Source organism: Microtus oregoni, unplaced genomic scaffold (genome assembly GCF_018167655.1).
Source record: "Microtus oregoni isolate MIOR12 unplaced genomic scaffold, Mior012 000047F_ref0000412, whole genome shotgun sequence".
Classification (NCBI taxonomy): Eukaryota; Metazoa; Chordata; class Mammalia; order Rodentia; family Cricetidae; genus Microtus; species Microtus oregoni.
Genome location: NW_024543221.1, coordinates 15,872,569 through 15,893,018, shown reverse-complemented (window position 1 = coordinate 15,893,018; position 20,450 = coordinate 15,872,569). Strand labels below are relative to the sequence as shown.

General features: G+C 49.8%; 1 protein-coding gene across 2 annotated transcripts in view; it reads left to right on the top strand.

Annotated features, from left to right (window-relative positions):
* The window catches only part of Traf5 (TNF receptor associated factor 5), a 44,039-nt gene extending 24,441 nt beyond the window's left edge, over nt 1-19,598 (top strand). The window contains exons 4-11 of one of the 2 annotated variants that reach the window (XM_041635399.1): nt 4,508-4,609; nt 7,716-7,880; nt 8,848-8,925; nt 9,227-9,301; nt 10,764-10,856; nt 15,407-15,529; nt 17,378-17,546; nt 18,820-19,598. In XM_041635399.1, the coding sequence (XP_041491333.1) occupies nt 4,508-4,609; nt 7,716-7,880; nt 8,848-8,925; nt 9,227-9,301; nt 10,764-10,856; nt 15,407-15,529; nt 17,378-17,546; nt 18,820-19,397 (1,383 nt within the window). In that variant the 3' untranslated portion in view covers nt 19,398-19,598. Of the gene's footprint in view, nt 1-4,507; nt 4,610-7,715; nt 7,881-8,847; nt 8,926-9,226; nt 9,302-10,763; nt 10,857-15,388; nt 15,530-17,377; nt 17,547-18,819 lie in introns of both variants that reach the window. The other variant, XM_041635398.1, reaches the window with a different exon arrangement.
* Nucleotides 19,599-20,450: the final 852 nt, after the last annotated feature.

Sequence of the window (20,450 nt, the reverse complement as noted above, 5' to 3'; positions counted from 1 at the left end):
AGCAGTGAGTTCAGTTCCCAGCACTGACTCACAACCAACTGTCCCAAGGGATCCAGGGCCCTCTTCTGGCCTCCACAGGCCTTGAATTGCACATGGCACACGGACATGCACGCAGGCACACACAGGCGCGCGCACACATACACACATATGAGAAATATAGATAGATAGATACATCTACCCCGGCACTCCAAGGAAAGTTGGTATCTAATATTAGGAGCTGAGGTGTGGTTTGTGTGGGCTCCTGTTCATCAAGCTGGGGCTCAGTGTCCAGGACTGGAGGAAAGATATAGTTCATATACATGGCTATATCCATGACCCTAAAGGTTACTTTAAGAAGCTAACATTGCTGTTACATGCTGGCTTCAGAAAATGCACAACTCAGATGTTCAATTCTACGTATGCCTGAGAGTGGAACTCCTGAGTAATGTGTCAACACTCAGTTGCTGTTGTTTTTATTTGTCTATTTATTTTGGGGTGTTTGTTGTTTGGGGGTTTTGTTGTTGTTGTTGTTATTGTTTTGGTGTTTTGAGACAGGGTTTCTCTGTGTAGCCCTGACTGTCCTGGAACTCACTGTGTAGACCAGGTTGGCCTTGGACTCAGCAGTCTGGCTGCCTTTGCCTCCTGAGTGCTGGGGTTAAAGGCATGTATCACCGCCACATGCCTGGGTTAACATTTCAACAATTGCTAGTCTGTTTTGCAAAACAGTTGCCCCTTTTGTACCTTCCTTACACAGCACAGGCTGGTTCTAGTAGCAAATCCTTAGGAAAGTGAGTTCCCAGCCTTTTGGCTGCATCTTCCCAATGGATGTGAATCCTTATTTATCCAGGGTTTAGATCACTTTCATTGATGGCTGGTGATACTATCATCTTAGCTGCCCCACTGTGTATCTTCTCTATTGGAATGCCTCTTAAGATTCTGTGTGTGTGTGTGTGTGTGTGTGTGTGTGTGTGTGTGTGTGTGTGTATCTATGCAGTACCCATGGAGGCCAGAAGAAGACATCAGATCCCCTAAAGCTGGAGTTAAAAGTGGTTGTGAGCCATCAGATGCAAGTGCTGGGAATTGAACTTGGTTCCTCTGCAAGAGCAATTGTTTTTAACCCCCGAGCCATCCTGTCAGCCCCACCTTTGCCTATTCTAACTGGATTTTTTTTTCTCTAATTGTTGAATTATTACAAGTCCTTTGTTATCAGGTCTGCCAATATTTTTCTCTTAGCACGTGATTTACTCTCGCTTTGTTGGTGGTGTCTTTTGAAGCAGATGGTTTTCAGTTTGTTGAAATTTAGTTTATCTGTTTTTCTTATTTGTGGGTTTTTCTGTGGTCTTAGTTTCCTTCTCTATTGCTGTGATAAATGCTGTGATCAAGACCAACTTGAGGGAGATGTTTGCTTCACCTTACACTTCCAGGTTACAAACCATCATCTGGAAAAGTCGGGGCAGGAGCCCAAGGCAGGAACTGAATCAGAAGCCTTAGAGCCGAGCTACTTTCTGGCTTGCTCCCCACGGCTTACTTAGCCTGCTTTCTTATACAACTCGGGATCACTTGCCCAGGGGTGGCACAGCTCAGTCAAGAACATGACGCACACACTTGCCTACAGACAAGTTCTTCAGTTGAGGCTCCCTCTTCTGGGTGACCTTAACCAGCTCAATTGCCCCTTGTCAGTTTGACACAGATACATCACTATTAAACCACAACAGTTCCCTTCTTTTTTGTCCCCAAGATTATGTTAATACTGATAACAAACAAATTAACATCTCTTTAAAGTACTGAGTCTCTTAACTGTGGGCTCCTAGCCAGGCGGTGGTGGCGCACACCTTTAATCCCAGCACTTGGGAGGCAGAGGCAAAGGGATCTCTGAGTTTAAAGCCAGCCTGGCCTCAAGCGCAAGGGCTACACAGAGAAACCCTGTCTTGAAAAATAAAGCAAAACAAAAACAAATAAAACCTGTGGGCTCCTGCTTTAAAAAAAAGTTAAATATTTCTTATTCCAAGAGGGAAAACCAGGAAGCAGTCAGATCAAAGCATAACCGAATTCTAACAGTATGAAAGGTTCAGCGTCTGACATCAGGACTCACCGTTCTCTGTGCTAGGGAGGGCGTGGGCAGTGATGCCTCTCTGGCTCTGCTACCCACGACCCACAGCTTGTCCAAGAGGCCCAGGAACCTGCCATTGCCCTTGGTCATCTCCCGAGGGTCCTGGCGTCTCCAGTGCTCTTGACTCCTCTGCTACAGAGGCCGACGCCTCCTGCCCTCTCTTCAGAGATGCCAGGCCACAACTGCTCTCAACCCCCTCAATCCTGCAGCTCTTGGGCCACAAAAAAACAGGGAATGACACTGCCACCTGGCTGCTTCCCCTGGCTTTCTCAGCTGCCTTTCTTACACAGTCCAGGCCCGGCTGCACAGGGGCAGCACTGCCCACAGTGGGCTGGGCCTTCCCATATCAACTGACAATAAAGAAAATGGCTCACAGACATGGCCACACGCCTCTCTAACCTGGGCAGTTCTCCAGTTAAGATTCCCTCTTTCCAGGTAACTCTGCTTTGTGTCGTTGACAAAAAAAAAAAAAAAAAAAAAAAAAAAAAAAAAAAAAACAAAACCTAACCAACACAATTGTTGTTGCTATTGTCCTTTTGGTTTTGTTTGTTTCTTGTCCTTCGCTGTGCCAAAGAAACCCTCATCTAACTCAGGGTCATGGAGATTTTCTCCCTGAAAAATGTCTATTCAGTCCCATTTTCTTTTCTTCCTGTGTGTCAGGAACTCAAACTCTGCCTCCTCCTAAGTTTTCCCTGAGCAGCTGGTCTGATTCACCAGCCCCTTCCCAGTACTTGCCTTCCAGAGGGCCAAGAACTCGTGTGTGTGTGTCTGTGTGTCTCCCATTAGGGCAGGGCAGGGACAAGCATACTACGACCTTGGGGCAAGTTCTGCCAGTTTTGCCTCTGAGCTAAGAGAATGGCTTTCACATTCTTAACATTCATGAAAAAAGAAACACAAAAATTATGCTGTTTTTGCAACCTCTTATGAGTCTTAAACTATTTTAAAATAACTTATTTTTTAAAAAAGCAAGGGGGCTGGAGTGACAGTCCAGCTGTTAAGAGCACCTGCAGTTCTTGCAGATGACTGGGGTTCGGTTCCCAGCACCCACATGGCACAACAGGTCCCAAGGGTCTGTAACTCCAGTTCCAGGGGCTCGAACACTCTCTTCTGGCCTCTGGAGGTAGTTTCATGCACATGGCGCTTACAAACTCACGCAGGCACATACATGTATACAAATAAATAAGTCATCTCAAAATTCAAAATCAAAGAATCATGTTCCGTGACACGTGAAAATTATATGCTGTTTGACTTTTGGTTCCATAAGTGTTTTATTGGAGCACAGCTGTGACTACTTGTGTGAATCTTGTCGATATCAGAGTTGAGGCAGAGGCAGGGGAATCTCTACAGAGAAAGTTCAGGGATGGCTGCCACATGGCCTGCCCAGCTAACAGTATTTACCCTCTGACCTTGTAGAAGAAGCATACCAATACACAGTTTGTGCTGAAATAACCAACCAGCACAGCTTCAGGGGCACTGACATGCCAGAATGGGAAACAGCACTCTCCCCTTGGCCTTAGCCCCTCTTGACTTTTGACTGTGTAGGGTCAAGCTCAGCCTGTGCTTCCCCTGGCTGCAGTCTGCGGTGTTGAGCACTGAGTTATATGGCTCCCTAGAAGTGCGTGTCTGAGGCAGCCTTGACTTTCAATATGGTCTTGTGACATTTCCGTTTCAGCCACTGCCTGGAACTTTCCATCTGCTTCTGAGGCAGACTTGAAGACCAATCTCACCATAGCTTTCTTTGTGCCTCTGTGGCGTACTGGATGGTACAAGACTGACCGCGTCTGTATTTCAGGTGTACTGGACGGTGTGAGGGAGACTGACCGTGTCTGTATTTCAGGTGTACTGGACGGTGTGAGGGAGACTGACCGTGTCTGTATTTTAGGTGTACTGGACGGTGTGAGGGAGACTGACCGTGTCTGTATTTCAGGTGTACTGTACGGTGTGGGGGAGACTGACCGTGTCTGTATTTCAGGTGCACTGGACGGTGTGGGGGAGACTGACCGTGTCTGTATTTCAGGTGTACTGGACGGTGTGGGGGAGACTGACCGTGTCTGTATTTCAGGTGTACTGGACGGTGTGAGGGAGACTGACCGTGTCTGTATTTTAGGTGTACTGTACGGTGTGAGGGAGACTGACCGTGTCTGTATTTTAGGTGTACTGGACGGTGTGAGGGAGACTGACCGTGTCTGTATTTCAGGTGTACTGGACGGTGTGAGGGAGACTGACCGTGTCTGTATTTTAGGTGTACTGGACGGTGTGAGGGAGACTGACCGTGTCTGTATTTCAGGTGTACTGGACGGTGTGAGGGAGACTGACCGTGTCTGTATTTTAGGTGTACTGGACGGTGTGAGGGAGACTAACAGCATCTGTGTTTCAGGTGCACTGGACGGTGTGGGACTGACCATGTCTGTATTTCAGGTGTTCAGAGACAACTGCTGCAAGAGGGAGGTCCTCAATTTACAGGTCTACTGCAGAAATGCCCCGGGGTGTGACACCAGGATTATTCTGGGAAGGTTCCAGGTTGGTATCACTTGTGACCAGTGTTGTCTATGCCTCCTGGTGACTTAACCTTTGTGTGATGGGACCTGGTAGAACCCTGTAAAGGGCTCCCTGAGTTTCTCTCATACTGTCCCCAATCTAGCGGTACCGTGAGCACCAAGAGTGAAGGTAACCAGAGCATGAAGAGAGCCCAAATTACGGGATCATTGAATCAAGAAGAAGGTGTGGGACTCAGCAGGCTAAAAGAACACTCCCAGCACTTGGGAGGCAGAAGCAGGTGGATCTCTGTGAGCTCAAGACTAGCCTGGTCAACAGAGCAAGTTCTAGGACAGCCAGGGCTACACAGAGAAAGCCTGTCGAGAGAGAGAGAGAGAGAGAGAGAGAGAGAGAGAGAGAGAGAGAAAGAGGAGAGAAATAAAAGAAACAAATGCCATCCCGCAGGGCTGCATCATTGTGGGGCCCTAGGATGGGGACAGGCATGACCCTTCTTCCCTCCAAGCGTTGACTTTGTTACTTGGTGCTGTGGACTGTGCGTTCTGGTCTGTTGGTGTGACCCATGGCAGAGCCTGGGTCAGGTCACACAGGATGTGCTCTGCAGTCAGGCACAGGTGGAGATGTGAACAGAGGTGGCAGGGAGGTGCAGGTACAGGACGTGGAGTCCCGGAAGACAGTTTCGTCCAGCTGGGGAAGGCACAGCCCTATCAGGCTTAATCAACCCGGTGTCAGGTGACTCAGCTGCCTCCCGCTTCCAGGGAATTGCTTGGCAGCTGCTGAGATTTTCCCCTCACACCCACACAGTCTGTAGCATGCATGTCAAGTGACTCAGCCCTTTATCAATCCTCCAGAAACTCACTCACACACACCCTCTCTCACATACGTGTGTGTGCGCATGCACGCACATGCACACACAGACACACACCCTGGGCACTGAGATGGTAAATGTGGAGATGATTTTCTCTGTCACCCTGGGGGAGCTCACAGAACTGTATTGTTTTCTCGGCAACCGTCTGTTGCCGCTCACTCTGAGTGACAAATCCTAGACGGGGCCTCTTGTCCAGCTGTTTTGTCCCCAAGCCAGAAGAACAAATGGGGCTTGCACACACGACAGACAGCTGGAGAGAGCACAGCTCAGGCTGTGAGGATCAGGATCAGCATTCTTCCCGTTTGTCAAGCTCTCTCACTCCCGTCTCCTGCTGTTTGCATGGTGAGGTGGAGGGTCTCCCCTGTCTGAGTGAATGTTAACGGTTCAGGTGAGGCAGGGGACTATCCACAAGTTAGTCTGGGTTTTCAGTTTTCTTACTACAAAGGGCAAAAGAAAATAACTTTAATCTCAGGCTGAGAAAGAAAAAACTACCCTGTTGCTTTCCCTTGGGAACAGGAGGCCAACTGTTCCTGTGAAGACCTAATAGTAGCCGCTGGGGAGGTGGCTCAGTGATTAAGAGCATTAGCTCTTCCAGAGGACCCTCGTTCAACACCCAGACCCACATGGTGGCTCACAGCCATCTGTAACTCCAGTCCCAGGGGATCTCATGCCCTCTTCTGATCTCCCTGGGCATCAGGCACCCATCTGGAACACAGACAAAATACCCAAACACATTAAGTAAATAAATAAAATTTGAAAAGAGTCAGCAGTAAAATGACTCAGACTTTGCAGGCTTGGCATCCCCCCAGTTCCTCAGCCCCTCTACTGAGAGCCTGACCGGAGGGTAGGTGAAATGGTTCATCAGGAAAAGCTGCCGGCTTCAACCTAATGACCGAGTTCAGCTTCTGGACCTGCATAAAGGAGACGAACTCCTCCCCCTTGTCTCTGATCTCCGTACCCACCACCATGCCACCCTTCACAAATGAAGTTTTTCATTTTCTTTCGTATCTATATCTTTATCTATATATGGTCTCACTGTGACTGACCTGGAACTCCCTATGGAAACCAGGCTCCTTGGCCTCAGAGACCCACCTATCTTTTCCCACTTAGTCTGAAGGTTAAAGGTGTGCCCCACCACACCTGACACCTCAACAGAAGAGCTGGAGAGTGAATGCAGGCTCCGCATGGCTCCCACTTCCTCCTCCCTCACCCTTCAGAGCAAACCAGCCATAGCAGTATTGAATGCAACGGCGCAGAGGTCGACAGGCAGTGGGGCCATATCTGGCCTGTGGGCTCCAGTGGGCAGCCGTGTGAAGGTGTCACGTGACAGATGGGTTCTCGTTCCTCAGCAGCGTCATAGTAACCGGCAGTGGTGAGGTGGTTCTCGGGGTCTTGCGTGACAAGCCCTGGATGAACGCCCTCAATTCACTAGTACCTAGATTAAGAACATTCCAGGTTAGATGACTAAACAAAGCCTGACCATCCTTCTCCTGCCCAGGAACCTGTCTTCTCTCTCCTTGTGTCTCCCCCATTGTTAGTCTGTACCCCCTTCTATAATCGGCATGCCCACTTCTTTCCTACCCATCTCCCCAACTGTTCTAGTCCATCCCCCCCCCACTTCTGTGGAGTCAGCATGGTCCCCCCCTCCCTCCTTCCCTCCTTCCCTCCCCCCCTCCCTACTTCCCTCCCTCCCTCCCCCCTCTCCCTCCTTCTCTCCCTCTCTTCTTTCCTCCCTCCCTCCCTCTCCCTTCCTTCTCCCTCCCTCCCTCTCTTCCTCCCTCTCTCCCTTCCTTCTTCCTTCTCTCTCCCTCCCTTCCCTCTCCCTCCCTCTCTCTCTCTCTCCCTTCCGATTGCCCTGCCTTTGCTGTGCAGAGGCTAATAGAAAGTGCTGGGAATGGGGCTGGGCAAAAACACAGCAGAAACGGAAATGCCACAAAGACCTGCCACACTCACTGGAAAGGCTGGGAGAACACGCACGTCCTGACACCTTCATACAGGAGCAGGCCACTGGACTCTAAATGGGCTTCATGTTATTGCCCCACAAGCCTCCCAGACCCCACCCCACTCAATCTTTATCCCTCTCCTAGTTCCCAACAAGCCATACTAGTTTTCAGTGCCAACCCAAGCAGCCTCCCTGCCCCTGTCCTAGGAAGAGGCAGTGCGTCTCCATGACAGCTAGGGAGAGGCCAGCCCGACTGGCACTTGGCTGTCGCCAAGCTGTGCCCTACACTGGCCCTGCCTCTGAGGTTGCTGTTGCTGTTGCAGGATCATCTTCAGCAGTGCTCCTTCCAAGCCGTGCCCTGCCCTAACGAGGGGTGCCGGGAAGCCATGCTCCGGAAAGATCTGAAGGAGCACCTGAGCGCATACTGCCGGTTCCGAGAGGAGAAGTGTATTTACTGTAAAAGGGGCGTGGTGGTCACCAGCCTGCAGGTGAGAGTCACATGGGCCTCAGAAGTCCATTCTTCACCTGTTTGGACTGAGGAAAGGCTTTACCTGGCCGGGGATGTGGCCCCGCTGATACGGTGTTTGCTAACATTCAGAATGTCCTGGATTTGATCTTGAGCATGGTGTCAACCAGGCCTGGTGGCTCAAACCTCTCATCCCAGCCCTTGGAGACAGGAGGATGAGCAGTTCATCCCTGGCTTCTTAGCGTTAAGGCCAGTCTGAGCAGGCTAAACAAGACCCTATCTCTAAAAAGGAGTGGTCTTGTATCTGGGACTGGAGCTGGAGCTTAGGCGGTAGCATGCTTGCCTATCATTCATAAGGTCATTGACCCCCACCCCCAAACCAGGTGGTACATGCCTGTACTCTCAGAGCTCTGGCATGGGAAGTCCTGGAAAGTGGAGGCAGAAGACCTGAAGTTCAAGGATGCTCATCCTTGGCTGCACAGAGAGGGGGTTTTCAAACGGGGGAGGGAGAAGGGAGTGGCTGGAGATTCCACAGAGAAGGCTACGCCTTTTACTTGGTGGGACTCTACACATTTATTGTGGGTGAAAACAGCATTGCGTCCCCTGCTGCAAATACGGGAGGTGAGATGCAAGCCCTGGGTCACAGGGAAGTGATGGTAATGTCTGCTCTCTGGATTCTGCTATTTGGCTGGAACACAGGATAGCAACATAGAGACCACAGGTGCTTTTAGGCATGCAGAGGAACCTCACTGGTGGATCCCCAGGCTGCCTTTTCTGAGCCACAAACCTTCTGATTTTTCAGACGCTCAAAATTTTTCATTTTTTAGTTGAATTAATTTATATCAAGAAAGCAGACATCTCTGAACTTTTTTGGAAACTGAACTATAATTTCCTATGGAGAGCAAGCCACGTGATACGCTCTCCAGAGGCGCGCATGTGAATACCTTGAGGTAAGAGATCTTGGCTTTGTTTCCCACACACTGTTTCAGGATCACGAGGAAAACGTGTGTCCTGCGTACCCAGTGTCTTGTCCCAACAAGTGTCTGAGGACTATTCCGAGAACTGAGGTGAGTCAACAGCCCTCCCTGGAGACTGTAGGGGAAATGATTAGCAACTCTTGTGGTATGGGTTTGGTGAGAACTATAGCCAAAGGCCTGAGGGCTGCTTGATTCTGGTGATGACTCCACCTCTGTCTTCTGGGGCCGTCCCTGGCACACCCTCCTCTTTGCATCCTGATTCTGCACACACACACCCCAGAGGTCCTCCTTCTGTCCCTCACTTCCTCCCCAGTACCCCCTGGTTCCCTGCTTATACCCAGCAGTTGAAGCATCCATGTGTTTCCATAGCATGGGCTGTCCCATTTTGCAGGTGAATGAACACCTCACTGTGTGTCCTGAGGCCGAGCAAGACTGTCCCTTCAAGTACTATGGCTGCACCGCCAAGGTAAGGTGTGGGTCACTTTCATCTCTACGGCTAAAATCATGGGGAGCTCAGTTGATTCTTTAACTCTATCCAAGATACGGAAGGGCAGAAGGACATTAGAACCTTTGGACTACAGTAGAGTTGGCGCTCTCCAGAGAAAAAGAACTCCTACACGCATACATGTGTGCATATGTATATGTCATGCTCATGTGTCTGATCATGTAGATGTGTAGGGAGTCTCGTTCTGCTGCTGTGGGATTTGTGTGCCCCACACCCGCAGGTCCCCGACACACATACATATTTGCATATATAGGTTTTGTTCCTCTGTGGGGGGAATTGCTGAAATAAAGTAATTATCAAAAATGTTTTAAAATAATTTTCAATATTCTTAAACACCTTTAAAATAATTATTCAATAAGTTGAATAAAAAAATTAAAGAGAACACAGTTTGACCTCTGTTTCGGACCTTTTGGCAGGTTCCATTCAATCAGAATAGAAATTGAAATATCATACTGAGTATAGCCCATATATTCTATAAGTCTAATTACCACAATTTTATTTTTAACATAAGCACATTGTTTTAGTGTTAAAAATACTTGAGTAGTTGGAGTGTGGCTCAGTGGTAGAGCACATGGGGAGCGTGCTACTTGGTCCCTACACCACCTGCAGCTTGTACATCACTAGGAGCCTCTAAATAGATCGTGAGAATGGGTGGCTGTGCTCCCTGCGGAAGGTTCAGGGTTTACCTTTCAGGATGTATGGCAGCATTGCTTCTAGTGCTGAAAAGACTTCACAGTCAGGCTCTGCCTCTCACTGGGCTGTGTCCTAGTGCCAACCTCAGTGTCAAGAGCCAGGGTGGGTAGGGGAGTTGTTCTCTGGAACCTTCCTTGGAGCATCCAGCTACCAAGGGGGCCACTGAAGGGATGCTGAGGGTGGATGTTCGCCTAGAAACATAGGACTATGGACCTTTGCTTGTATTGGCAGTAGACCCTGTCAGCCAATAAACAATGTAACGGTCGGGGGAGATGTAACCATTCCTTCTCTCAAAGGTGTGTCGCCGAGTGTCGCCGAGTGCAGCACAGTTGCACAAGCTGGAAGCTGGAGTTAAGAACCGGCTGCAAGCTCAGCCTCGCAGGGCAGTCTGGAAATGCGCTCTGGAGAAGGGGGATCTGGCCCAGGCTATGCATGGGGAGAGCTGAGTGGTGACCACACCTGCCTCAGGGCAGGAAGAAAGTCAGCAGGAGAGTTTTGACAGCAGCATGATTCTTTCTTTGTCTTGTAAACTTGTTTGGTTCTGGATGCTGAAGGATTCTAAAGTTGGGAAAGGACCCAGTCGAGTCATTTTTCCTGCAACTTTGTAGGGAAAAAAAAAAGTGCATGGGAAACTAAGTCGGCAAAGTTCCTGAGGTTCTGTGTTAACCTGTCGCCTGCCTCATTTGGGGAGCTTTTTAATAATTAGACTCACTTTTGCTTCGTATTGAAGGGTAAGAGGGGGACCTTGCAGGAGCACGAGCAGGCAGCCCTGCGGGACCACATGCTTCTGGTTTTAGAGAAGAACTTCCAACTAGAGCAGCAGGTGAGTCTTGGGACCGCGTGGGAAGGGGCAGGAAAATGCTGACACTTAGCTGCCCTGTGTTTCATGCTCTCTCTGGTTCCATGTAAGCCAATTAAAGGTGCATGCTTTTCTGCTACTGGCCAGATACGCCCTTGATGTAACAGAACCTTTGAGGGGAAAGGTGCCTTTGAGTTCTTTGGGTTCATCGCCTCCTGCAGATGAACTAAGAGCAAAGAAGCCTGAAGTTAGTCACCTGTAAGTGGCTGGATCTCAAGCCAGCACTCTCAGTGGCTTCCCGTACACTCCACAGCCTGTCCACTCCACCGTCGGTCCGCACACCCTTCATCCCTAGCGAGCCCCGACTAGCTGTTTTCTGTTTTTACACTAAATCCATCTGAGCATTTCAGTAGTCAGTAGTCTAAGTCCTGTGGGCTTTAGGGGTTCTGGTGTCGAGCTGAGCTGCCTTAGAGAAGCTCTGTAACCTGATAAACATCGACTAACTTCACACATACTCTGGCCATAGCTGCCAAGCCTGTCAGGGTTCCCAGAGCGTCCATAGTGTCTACAAAGCTAGCGCTAAGGAGCAGTTGCTATAAACGTAATTATGTTACAGGACCATTCTGGAAGACTTTTCAGGCCCACTGTCAAAAAGGAGTTTACCACTGCAGATTATTCTGTGATGTCCAATTCCACACCACAGTGGGTATGGACTTTTCAGGGTCACAGCCAGGAGAAAATTAGGAATCCTGACTCAGCAGGAACTGGTCACAGGCCTGCTACCGGGGGACTCTGGGTTCCTTATGCTCTTCCTATGCATCTTTCCATAGATTGAATAAACAGTAGATGCAAGGTATAGGGTTCACTGATTGGGACACTGAGGCACGGAAGACATAGTCTCCCCATAAAGAACCGTGGAGATATGAACTGATAAGTGGTGGGGCCTTCTGGAACACAATAATACTGTGTTGGATACAGAGGCTGCAGCAAGGCACTCTGGGATAACTGTGGACGGCTTCACAGGGTAGGACACCCAAGCTGTACCTTCATTTGTCTTATTTTGAATTGTGTGTATGGCGAGTGTGGGCATGAGTGCAGGTGTGTGAGGAGGTTAGAAGAGGGGGTCAGGTCTCCTGGAGTAGACACAGCTGTGAGCTGCCCAGCATGGGTTCTAGAAGCTGACCTCAGATCCTCCGCAAAAGCAGTCATACATGTTCTTAAGGACCGAGCCATCTCTGCAGCTCCCCAGGCTGACACTGAAGGGAAACAGAGTGTGCAGGGAGAGGGCGTGTGCCCATACAGGCTGGTATAAAGGGTGCTGCAGTTTAAGGAAACAGAGTGTGCAGGGGGACGGTGTGTGCCCAGACAGGCTGGTATAAAGGGTACTGTGGTTTAAGAAAATGGAGTGGCAGGAGAAGGGCGTGTGCCCAGACAGGCTGGTATAAAGGGTGCTGTGGTTTCAGGAAGCGGAGTGGCAGGGTACCTGAATTCCCAAGTGTGAGTCGGAAATGTCCAGGGACTGATGGACTGAATCAAGAGAGCAGTGACCTTCTCTGTAAAGCTGGACTGTAGCATGACTAATAAAATCCAGAGACAGATACTGGGGTTCAAGCTGAAAGATCAGTGAAGCAAAGCAGCCAGCCCTTAGAGAGCTCTTACCTCTATGAAATCTTCAGACTGAAAAAGAGTGAGCTCCTCGCTCATCCTGCCTTATATTCCTCTCTAGTGCTGGGATTAAAGGTGTGCACCACCATCAACTGGCCTCTGTGGCTAACTAGTGTGGCTGCTGAGATAAAGGTGTGTGCACCACTGCCTGTATGGTTGACTAGTGTGGTTAGCTTTGCACTCGGATCTTCAGGCAAGCTTTAGTTATTAAAACACAAACGAAGTATCACTATACTGGACACTGTGTCCAGTTACTATTTTACGCATGCATATTCTGCCTTGTTCCAGAAGGGGTTTAAGAACCAAGAGTTAGAACTAATGTGTTTAGGTGTTTGGCTTTTTAAAAATGCAATAGGACATTACCGTTCAAATAGGTGTTATTACCATTACCTTCACGACAGTGCTGATAGTGAGGGTGCTGGAGCCTGAGTGTGCAGGCTGCACGCCCACCTAGTTCACTTCCCTGCCCCATTTCCTCTCTTGTAAGCGGGTGTGGTAGATGGGAGTGAGAGGATGTGTTTGCACTCTCGGCCTAGCGCCTGGCACACAAGCATTTCAGTGCTGAGAGGAATCGAGATGCCGGAAGAGGCAATGGCGGAGGCCGTCCCTGTGCCCGTCGGACTGCAGCTAACATGGAGACATCCTGAGGTTGAAGTGGCGTGCTTTAAGCTTGGGAGGCAAAGAACCTGGGAATGTTCTCAGCTGCGATGGGCACCATGAGAACGGGAGTAGGTTAGAGGCAAGGGTGGGCAGAGGGGCTGTCAGGTGGGCCCTATGGCCATTGGCACACCCTTCATCAAACACTAGCCAACATCTTCCACGTAAGGTATCGTGCAGGCTCGGAGAATAAAGAAGTGAGACGTAGTCCCAGTAACACTCTAGTGGAGGAAAAGGACAGAAACACCAGTGGAAGCAAGCTGTATGAGGAGTGAGATGAGTTACGGTGGGTACCAGTGGGACTTGGGTAGGTGACATAGGTCAGGACATACTCCTAGAGGCTGTGCCTTTGAGTGACCGCACTGAGAAGGTGGTTTCTGGATGAGGGAAGTTCATCCGTGGAAGCTAGGTACTTGTCTTGCTGGATGCATATGTGTTAGCTAGAGGCTGTGCAGCCTTGCTGGACAGGATGCACTCGGGTTAGCTAGATGCTATACAACCTTGTTGGGCAGGATGCACACGGGTTAGCTAGATGCTGTGCAGCCTTGCTGGTCAGGATGCACATGGGTTAGAAATGAGTGTGAAGCCACAACGGTATCAGATGATATAGAACCCCCATTTCCACTGGAGACGTTGAAGCAGGAGAAACAGAAGACCAGATTTGTCTCTTGGTGTTGTTAGTTGTGATGTGGAGAACATTTGCCACTAAGCAGGTATTTTTCCAGCACCAACTGGTACCAGGCTCCATCCAGTTGCTGTGAGATCCCAGATGATCACAGCTTCCGTGGAGGGAACACTCCTGTGTGAGAGTAGGAGGTCTCAGGGTAGGATCAGCTAGGAAGCATCACAGCCAAGGTAGGAACCGATGAAGACTGTGGTTGCTAAAACAGATAGACTTTTGTGAGTGTGTGTGTGTGTGTGTGTGTATCTGTCTGTGAGTGTATGTGTATTGTGTGGTACACACACCTGCAATTCCAGCACTTGGATGGTGGAGGCAAGAAAGCTAGATCATCCTCAGCTATACAGCTAGTTCCAGGTCAGCCTGGGCCACAGACTCTCAAAAACCAGAAGCCAAACAAACACACAGATGAGACAAAGTGAAAAGTGGGTGTAAGAGCTTTTCTGTGTATAATGGAAGCTGACCAGCGTTCAGACTGAATAGGAGCACTCTTAGGTTTTTGGTTGTTCCCCTCAAATAGATTGAAAATTCTGGGCTGGCAGGGATGTGTGGGTAAGAGCACTTGCCACACAAGCATGAGGACCTGAGTGAAGAGCCAGCAGCCTGAGTCCAGGCTCTGGGAGAGACTGTCTCAAGGGAAGAGGTGCAAAACAGTAGAGGAAGTGGCAGACATGCATGTGTGCACACAGAAGGATTACGATGTCTAAGTTTAGCGGTGCCCACCTAGTTTGGCTACACTGCTGCTTGCGTGCTGATGGTTACCCCAGGGGGCTCTTTGGGGACTCGAAGGGCAGAGACAGAGCTGGGAGAGATCCAGCGAGGTGCTAACAGGTATCATGGCTGTCTGACAGCATGCAGAGAGAGTGCAGGTATCATCATGGCTGTCTGACAGCATGCAGAGAGAGTGCAGGTGTCAGGGCTGTCTGACAGCATGCAGGGAGAGTGCAGGTGTCAGGGCTGTCTTTCAGCATGCAGAGAGAGTGCAGGTATCAGGGCTGTCTGACAGCATGCAGAGAGAGTGCAGGTATCAGGGCTGTCTGACAGCATGCAGAGAGTGCAGGTATCAGGGCTGTCTGACAGCGTGCAGAGAGAGTGCAGGCATCATGGCTGTCTGACAGCGTGCAGAGAGAGTGCAGGTATCATCAGGGCTGTCTGACAGTGTGCAGAGAGAGTGCAGGTATCAGGGCTGTCTGACAGCATGCAGAGAGAGTGCAGGTATCATCAGGGCTGTCTGACAGCATGCAGAGAGAGTGCAGGCATCATGGCTGTCTGACAGCATGCAAAGAAAGAATGCAGGAGGCAGTTTATCGAGTTCAGCCACATGACACCCCTGACTGGCTGGTGTCACCATGGGTCAAGGATGGAGCAGTCTGTGGGTCTGGTTTTGAGGAGTACCTGCAGATACTTCCCTAAATTACAGGGGACTTCGCCCTCAACCCGGCCCTGGAAAGGCACACCACACCAATCCTTCCCCTCTAGAAACCCCCCTCCCCCTCCCCGTTAGCCTGCGCGCACTTAATGACTCATCTCTCCTGGCTCACCTGCCTGTTATTAGATCTCTGACTTATATCAGAGCCTCGAACAGAAAGAAAGCAAGATCCAGCAGCTGGCGGACACCGTGAAGAAGTTCGAAAAGGAGTTTAAGCAGTTCACGCAGATGTTTGGCAGAAATGGAAGTTTCCTCTCAAATGTCCAGGTGAGGCTTGGTGAGTGATGGGGATCGGAAGTGCTGACTCAGAGGCTCACAGCCACTACAGCCCCAGTTCCAGAGGCTCCGAACTTCCTTCTGGCCTCCGCATACGTATACTCAGGCACACACACATAGGCATAAAATAAATATTTTTTTTTAAAAAAATAAAGAAGGGCTGGAGAAATGGCTCAGCAGGTAAGAGCACTTGCTGTTCTTGTAGTGGACCAGGGCTCAGTCCAAGCACACACATGATGGCGGTGTTCACAAACAGCCATGACTCCAGTTTCAGGGGATTCAGTACCAATCCTGACCTCTGCAGGCACCAAGCACATACAAGGCTCACAGACATACATGCAGGCAAAACACATGAAATACAATAAACCTAATATAAATCCTTTAAAGGAAAAGCATCCAGGAGAGACATGACTTTTCCCATCAAAGCTGTGATCCTTCTTTTAGTCAGCACCGCTGGCTGGACCCCCTCCCTAGGGGTTTCCTCTTGACTTTTTAACTGGAAACTGTTTTGAATGCATAGAAAAGCTGCCAGAGTTAGGCGATGCCCGCAGCACCAATACAGCCCCGTCCCCATCCACACCTTGTCCCAACCGCCCATCCTGGCTCTCTCCCCTCCTCTGCTGCGTGGCCGTGCACCCCACCAGAAAGAAGGCTGCATCTGTTGTGGCCCTCTGCCTCTGACAGTGACACCATTGCTTTCATGACCCAATATATTTACCAATGTTAGCATGTAACATTTATACATACTTTAGTATGTATGTATGAAAATTAGGGTTTTAATTAATGTTGGGTTAATATTTCCCCATTTGAGACACATCGAGAACATAGTTCTGCATTCTGAGGATAACAAAGCAAAATCATTGGTTACCCTGGGAAGAATATGCATTAAACATCACTAAAATAGTTCATATAACAGCACTTGGTGGATCATAAATGTTAGATAATCATGAACAGGTCCCTAATAGATAAAAGTTCTCCAGTGGAAGATTTTAAGACATATGATGTGGACAATATATTTGAAATTTATATTGTTCCAGAAAATCTAGGACACATAATCTCTAGTTATTCAGTACATCATACACATATATGCAGACATATATGAACATGTTCTACATGTGATGTGCATGTATGTGCGGATATGTGTGCATGTATGAACATGTCAAGAAAAAAAGAAACCTATCATACTATTAGTCCTGATTTGTTTCCAATTGGAGACCACCAGGATGGAATTAAGACTGTATGAGCAAGGCAGACAGATTACTGCCCTCCATCCGAGAGCCACGAAGCATGTAGGCCTCTCCCAGACCTTGTCCTGCTCTGCCTGGGCCAGAACAGGGGCCTGGTCAGTCTCAGCTTCCTTACAGAGGGGACCTGGAGAGTGATGTCTCAGGACAGGACGTGCTAAGGCAAGAGGGGTGAAGCTAAAGAACATGTATGTGAGTGGAGAGGGGACTTTAGACACATTAAGAAAGGTTCAAAGGGCCTGGCGGTGGTGGCGCACGCCTTTAATCCCTGCACTTGGGAGGCAGAGGCAGGCAGATCTCTGTGAGTTCGAGACCAGCCTGGTCTACAAGAGCGAGTTCCAGGACAGGCTCCAAAACCACAGAGAAACGTTGTCTCGAAAAACCAAAAAAAAAAAGGCTCAAAGGTTCACCAGAGGAGTTTAGAGGGGAAAGGCGGGGGCTGGTGATCACCATGCTCACTGAATTTTCCCTCTGGCCTGGGTCACTTTCTTTTCATTGTGGATTATATGTGAAATATGTGTGTTGAGATCCAATCTTAACAAGTTATGACTCTGTGGTCTCATTTCCATGTATGATGCTGTTTTTGCTCTGCCAGGCTCTGACCAGCCACATCGACAAGTCAGCCTGGCTGGAAGCGCAGGTGCGGCAGCTGCTGCAGACAGTTAACCAGCAGCAGAACAGACTGGACCTGCGGTCCCTGGTGGAAGCGGTTGACACTGTGAAGCAGAAGATCACCCTGCTAGAAGCCAGTGACCAGAGATTAGGTGCGTGTCCACTTCTCTGTCCTGCCTTCCCCTGCATGCCGCCGGGAGAGGAGCCGATGCCTCCAGCATGTCACAGCCCAGCTCTCCAAGGGAGACAGCTAACGGATGACTGGCTTGGCTGTCTTAGGTGTAGAAAACAAGGAGAGGGTTTGGCTATGAAAGGCACACGAGGGCCAGGAGGAGGGCTTAGCGGTGACTTGCTGTGCAGTCAAGATGACCAGGGTACCAGCTGCTTTTCTGTTGCTATGGTGAAACACCACGGTGGAGGCGGCTGACAGAAGGAAGGGTTTGTTTGGGTCCAGGGTTCCAGGGGTTCGAGTCCATCACCAACACACAGGGAGCACAGCTGCAGCAGGCAGGCAGCAGGCGGCAGGCAGGCAGCAGGCAGGCATGTGCTGGAGCAGCCGCTGAGTGCTCACATCTCTATCCACAAACAGCAAGCAGAGAGTGCTAACCTCCAGCCCTCTGACACTTTCTTCCCAAACCACCACCAACTGGAGACCAAGAATTCCAATGCCCAAGACTTACAGGGCACAGCTCATTCAAAATACAACATCCAGAGTTTGATTTCTGAAGCCCACAGGTGGAGGGAAAGGACGAACTGAAAGTTGTCCTGCGACCTCCATGAGTATGTCATGGCACACACGTGCCTGCACCTAACACATGCGCAATGATAATGATGATGATAGTAAAGCTTTTTAATGTAGAATACATTGTGGGGGTTGGAGAGATGGCTCAGTGGAGAAAACATTCACTGTGTAAACGTGGCCGGAGCCGTGTGAGTTCTGAGTAAGCTTGAGGGTTCCTGTAATCCTAGCACTCTGCAGGTTGAGACAGGATCCCGGGGACAAGCTAGCTAAAACCCTGGGGATTGGTTCAGTGAGAGACCCATCTGAAAAGACTCAAGAACAACATCTGCTCTGGCGTCTCTATGCACACACATGCCTCACATGCACACAGAATGCACAGATACATCACACCTATGCACACTCTAGTTAAAGAAGCAGAAGGCTTCGCGTGAGAATTCACTTGAGGTGAATGCCCAGTGTGTCTTAGGCTCGAGCATCGGGTGAAGAAGACATGACCTTACTTGGTTGGTGTCAGCTTACCAGGTATGGCGTCCGCTGAGTTAGTGTTAGTGATGTGCATGGTGCACGTGTGTTTGCGGTGCGCCTGTGTATGTGGCGCGCGTGTGTATGCGGCGTGCATGTGCTCCGCTGGTGGCGGTTAGACAACAGGCCCGTGCTGCAGCTCCTGTTCTGTTTCCTTTCAGTCGTCTTGGAGGGGGAGACCAGCAAGCACGACGCACACATTAACATCCACAAGGCCCAGCTGAACAAGAACGAGGAGCGGTTCAAACTGCTGGAGGGCGCCTGCTACAGCGGCAAGCTCATCTGGAAGGTGACCGACTACAAGATGAAGAAGAGGGAGGCCATGGAGGGGCACGTGGTGTCTGTCTTCAGCCAGCCTTTCTACACCAGCCGCTGTGGCTACCGGCTCTGTGCTCGAGCGTACCTCAACGGGGACGGGTCTGGGAAGGGGACGCACCTGTCCCTGTACTTTGTGGTAATGAGGGGTGAGTTTGACTCGCTGTTACAGTGGCCCTTCAGGCAGAGGGTGACCCTGATGCTTCTGGACCAGAGTGGCAAGAAGAACCACATTGCGGAGACGTTCAAAGCTGACCCCAACAGCAGCAGCTTCAGACGGCCCGAGGGCGAGATGAACATTGCCTCTGGCTGCCCCCGCTTTGTGTCGCATTCTACCCTGGAGCACCCCAAGAACACCTACATTAAAGACGACACCCTGTTCTTGAAAGTGGCCGTGGATTTGACTGACTTGGAGGATCTGTAAATTTTAACTGATAGGAAACCTTGTCTGGAAGCACAGGGGCAGATGACCGCGTTCTAAGCCCGGACCTCTAGACCAGACATGCTCTTGGTTTTCGCCCTTCACCTTTAATGTCTGAGTGTTATCCTTTTCTCTTGGATCCTGCCCCAGTTTGAAACTTAAACTCTTGGAATATTGCTGTTATTTATATTTTTATATGTTCTGAAAAATTATAATGATCTTGACAGTAAGGCCTGGGACTCTTCTCTCACTGATGTTAAAGAAGTGCCTCTGGTGGTCCTGTCAGTAGCAGCGCGCTCACACAGAAGGCAGAGGCAGGAGGATCTCTGAGTTCAAGGCCAGCCTGGTCTGCAGACCAAGTTCCAGGACAGACAGGGCTACACAGAGAAACCCTGTCTCAAACAAACAAAACAAACAAAAAATCCCAGTTGAATGCTTTGGCATTTCTCATTGACTTGTTGCTTCTGCAGCAGCCGTCCTTCCAGAGGCAGGCAGGCCATACCAGTCAGCACGGGTGCTCCAGCTAGAGCCAGCCTGCTGTACTTGGCACACAGTTCTTGAGCTAAGTATCAAACCCTTGGGAATTGTATCACCTCTCATTTTATAAGAGTCATTGGCAGTCTGTAAGCACAGTTTTCAAAGTTCTGTAACAGCTGATAAATGGGTTCCATTTCCACCCTCTCCACCGACACGAAACAGAAGGTGCAGACGTGTCTGGTGAGCCCAACTGCTGGAGGTGCGGACAGTTCGTGTCTAGTGAGCCCAAGTGCAGGAGGTATGGACAGTTAGTGTCTAGTGAGCCCAAGTGCTGGAGGTGCAGACAGTTAGTGTCTAGTGAGCCCAAGTGCAGAAGATGCAGACAGTTCGTGTCTAGTGAGCCCAAGTGCAGGAGGTGTGGACAGTTCGTGTCTAGTGAGCCCAAGTGCAGGAGGTATGGACAGTTAGTGTCTAGTGAGCCCAAGTGCAGGAGGTGCAGACAGTTAGTGTCTAGTGAGCCCAAGTGCAGATTCCATTAGGTGTGACAGCATGGAAACCATCTTCTTTGGTCAACTATAG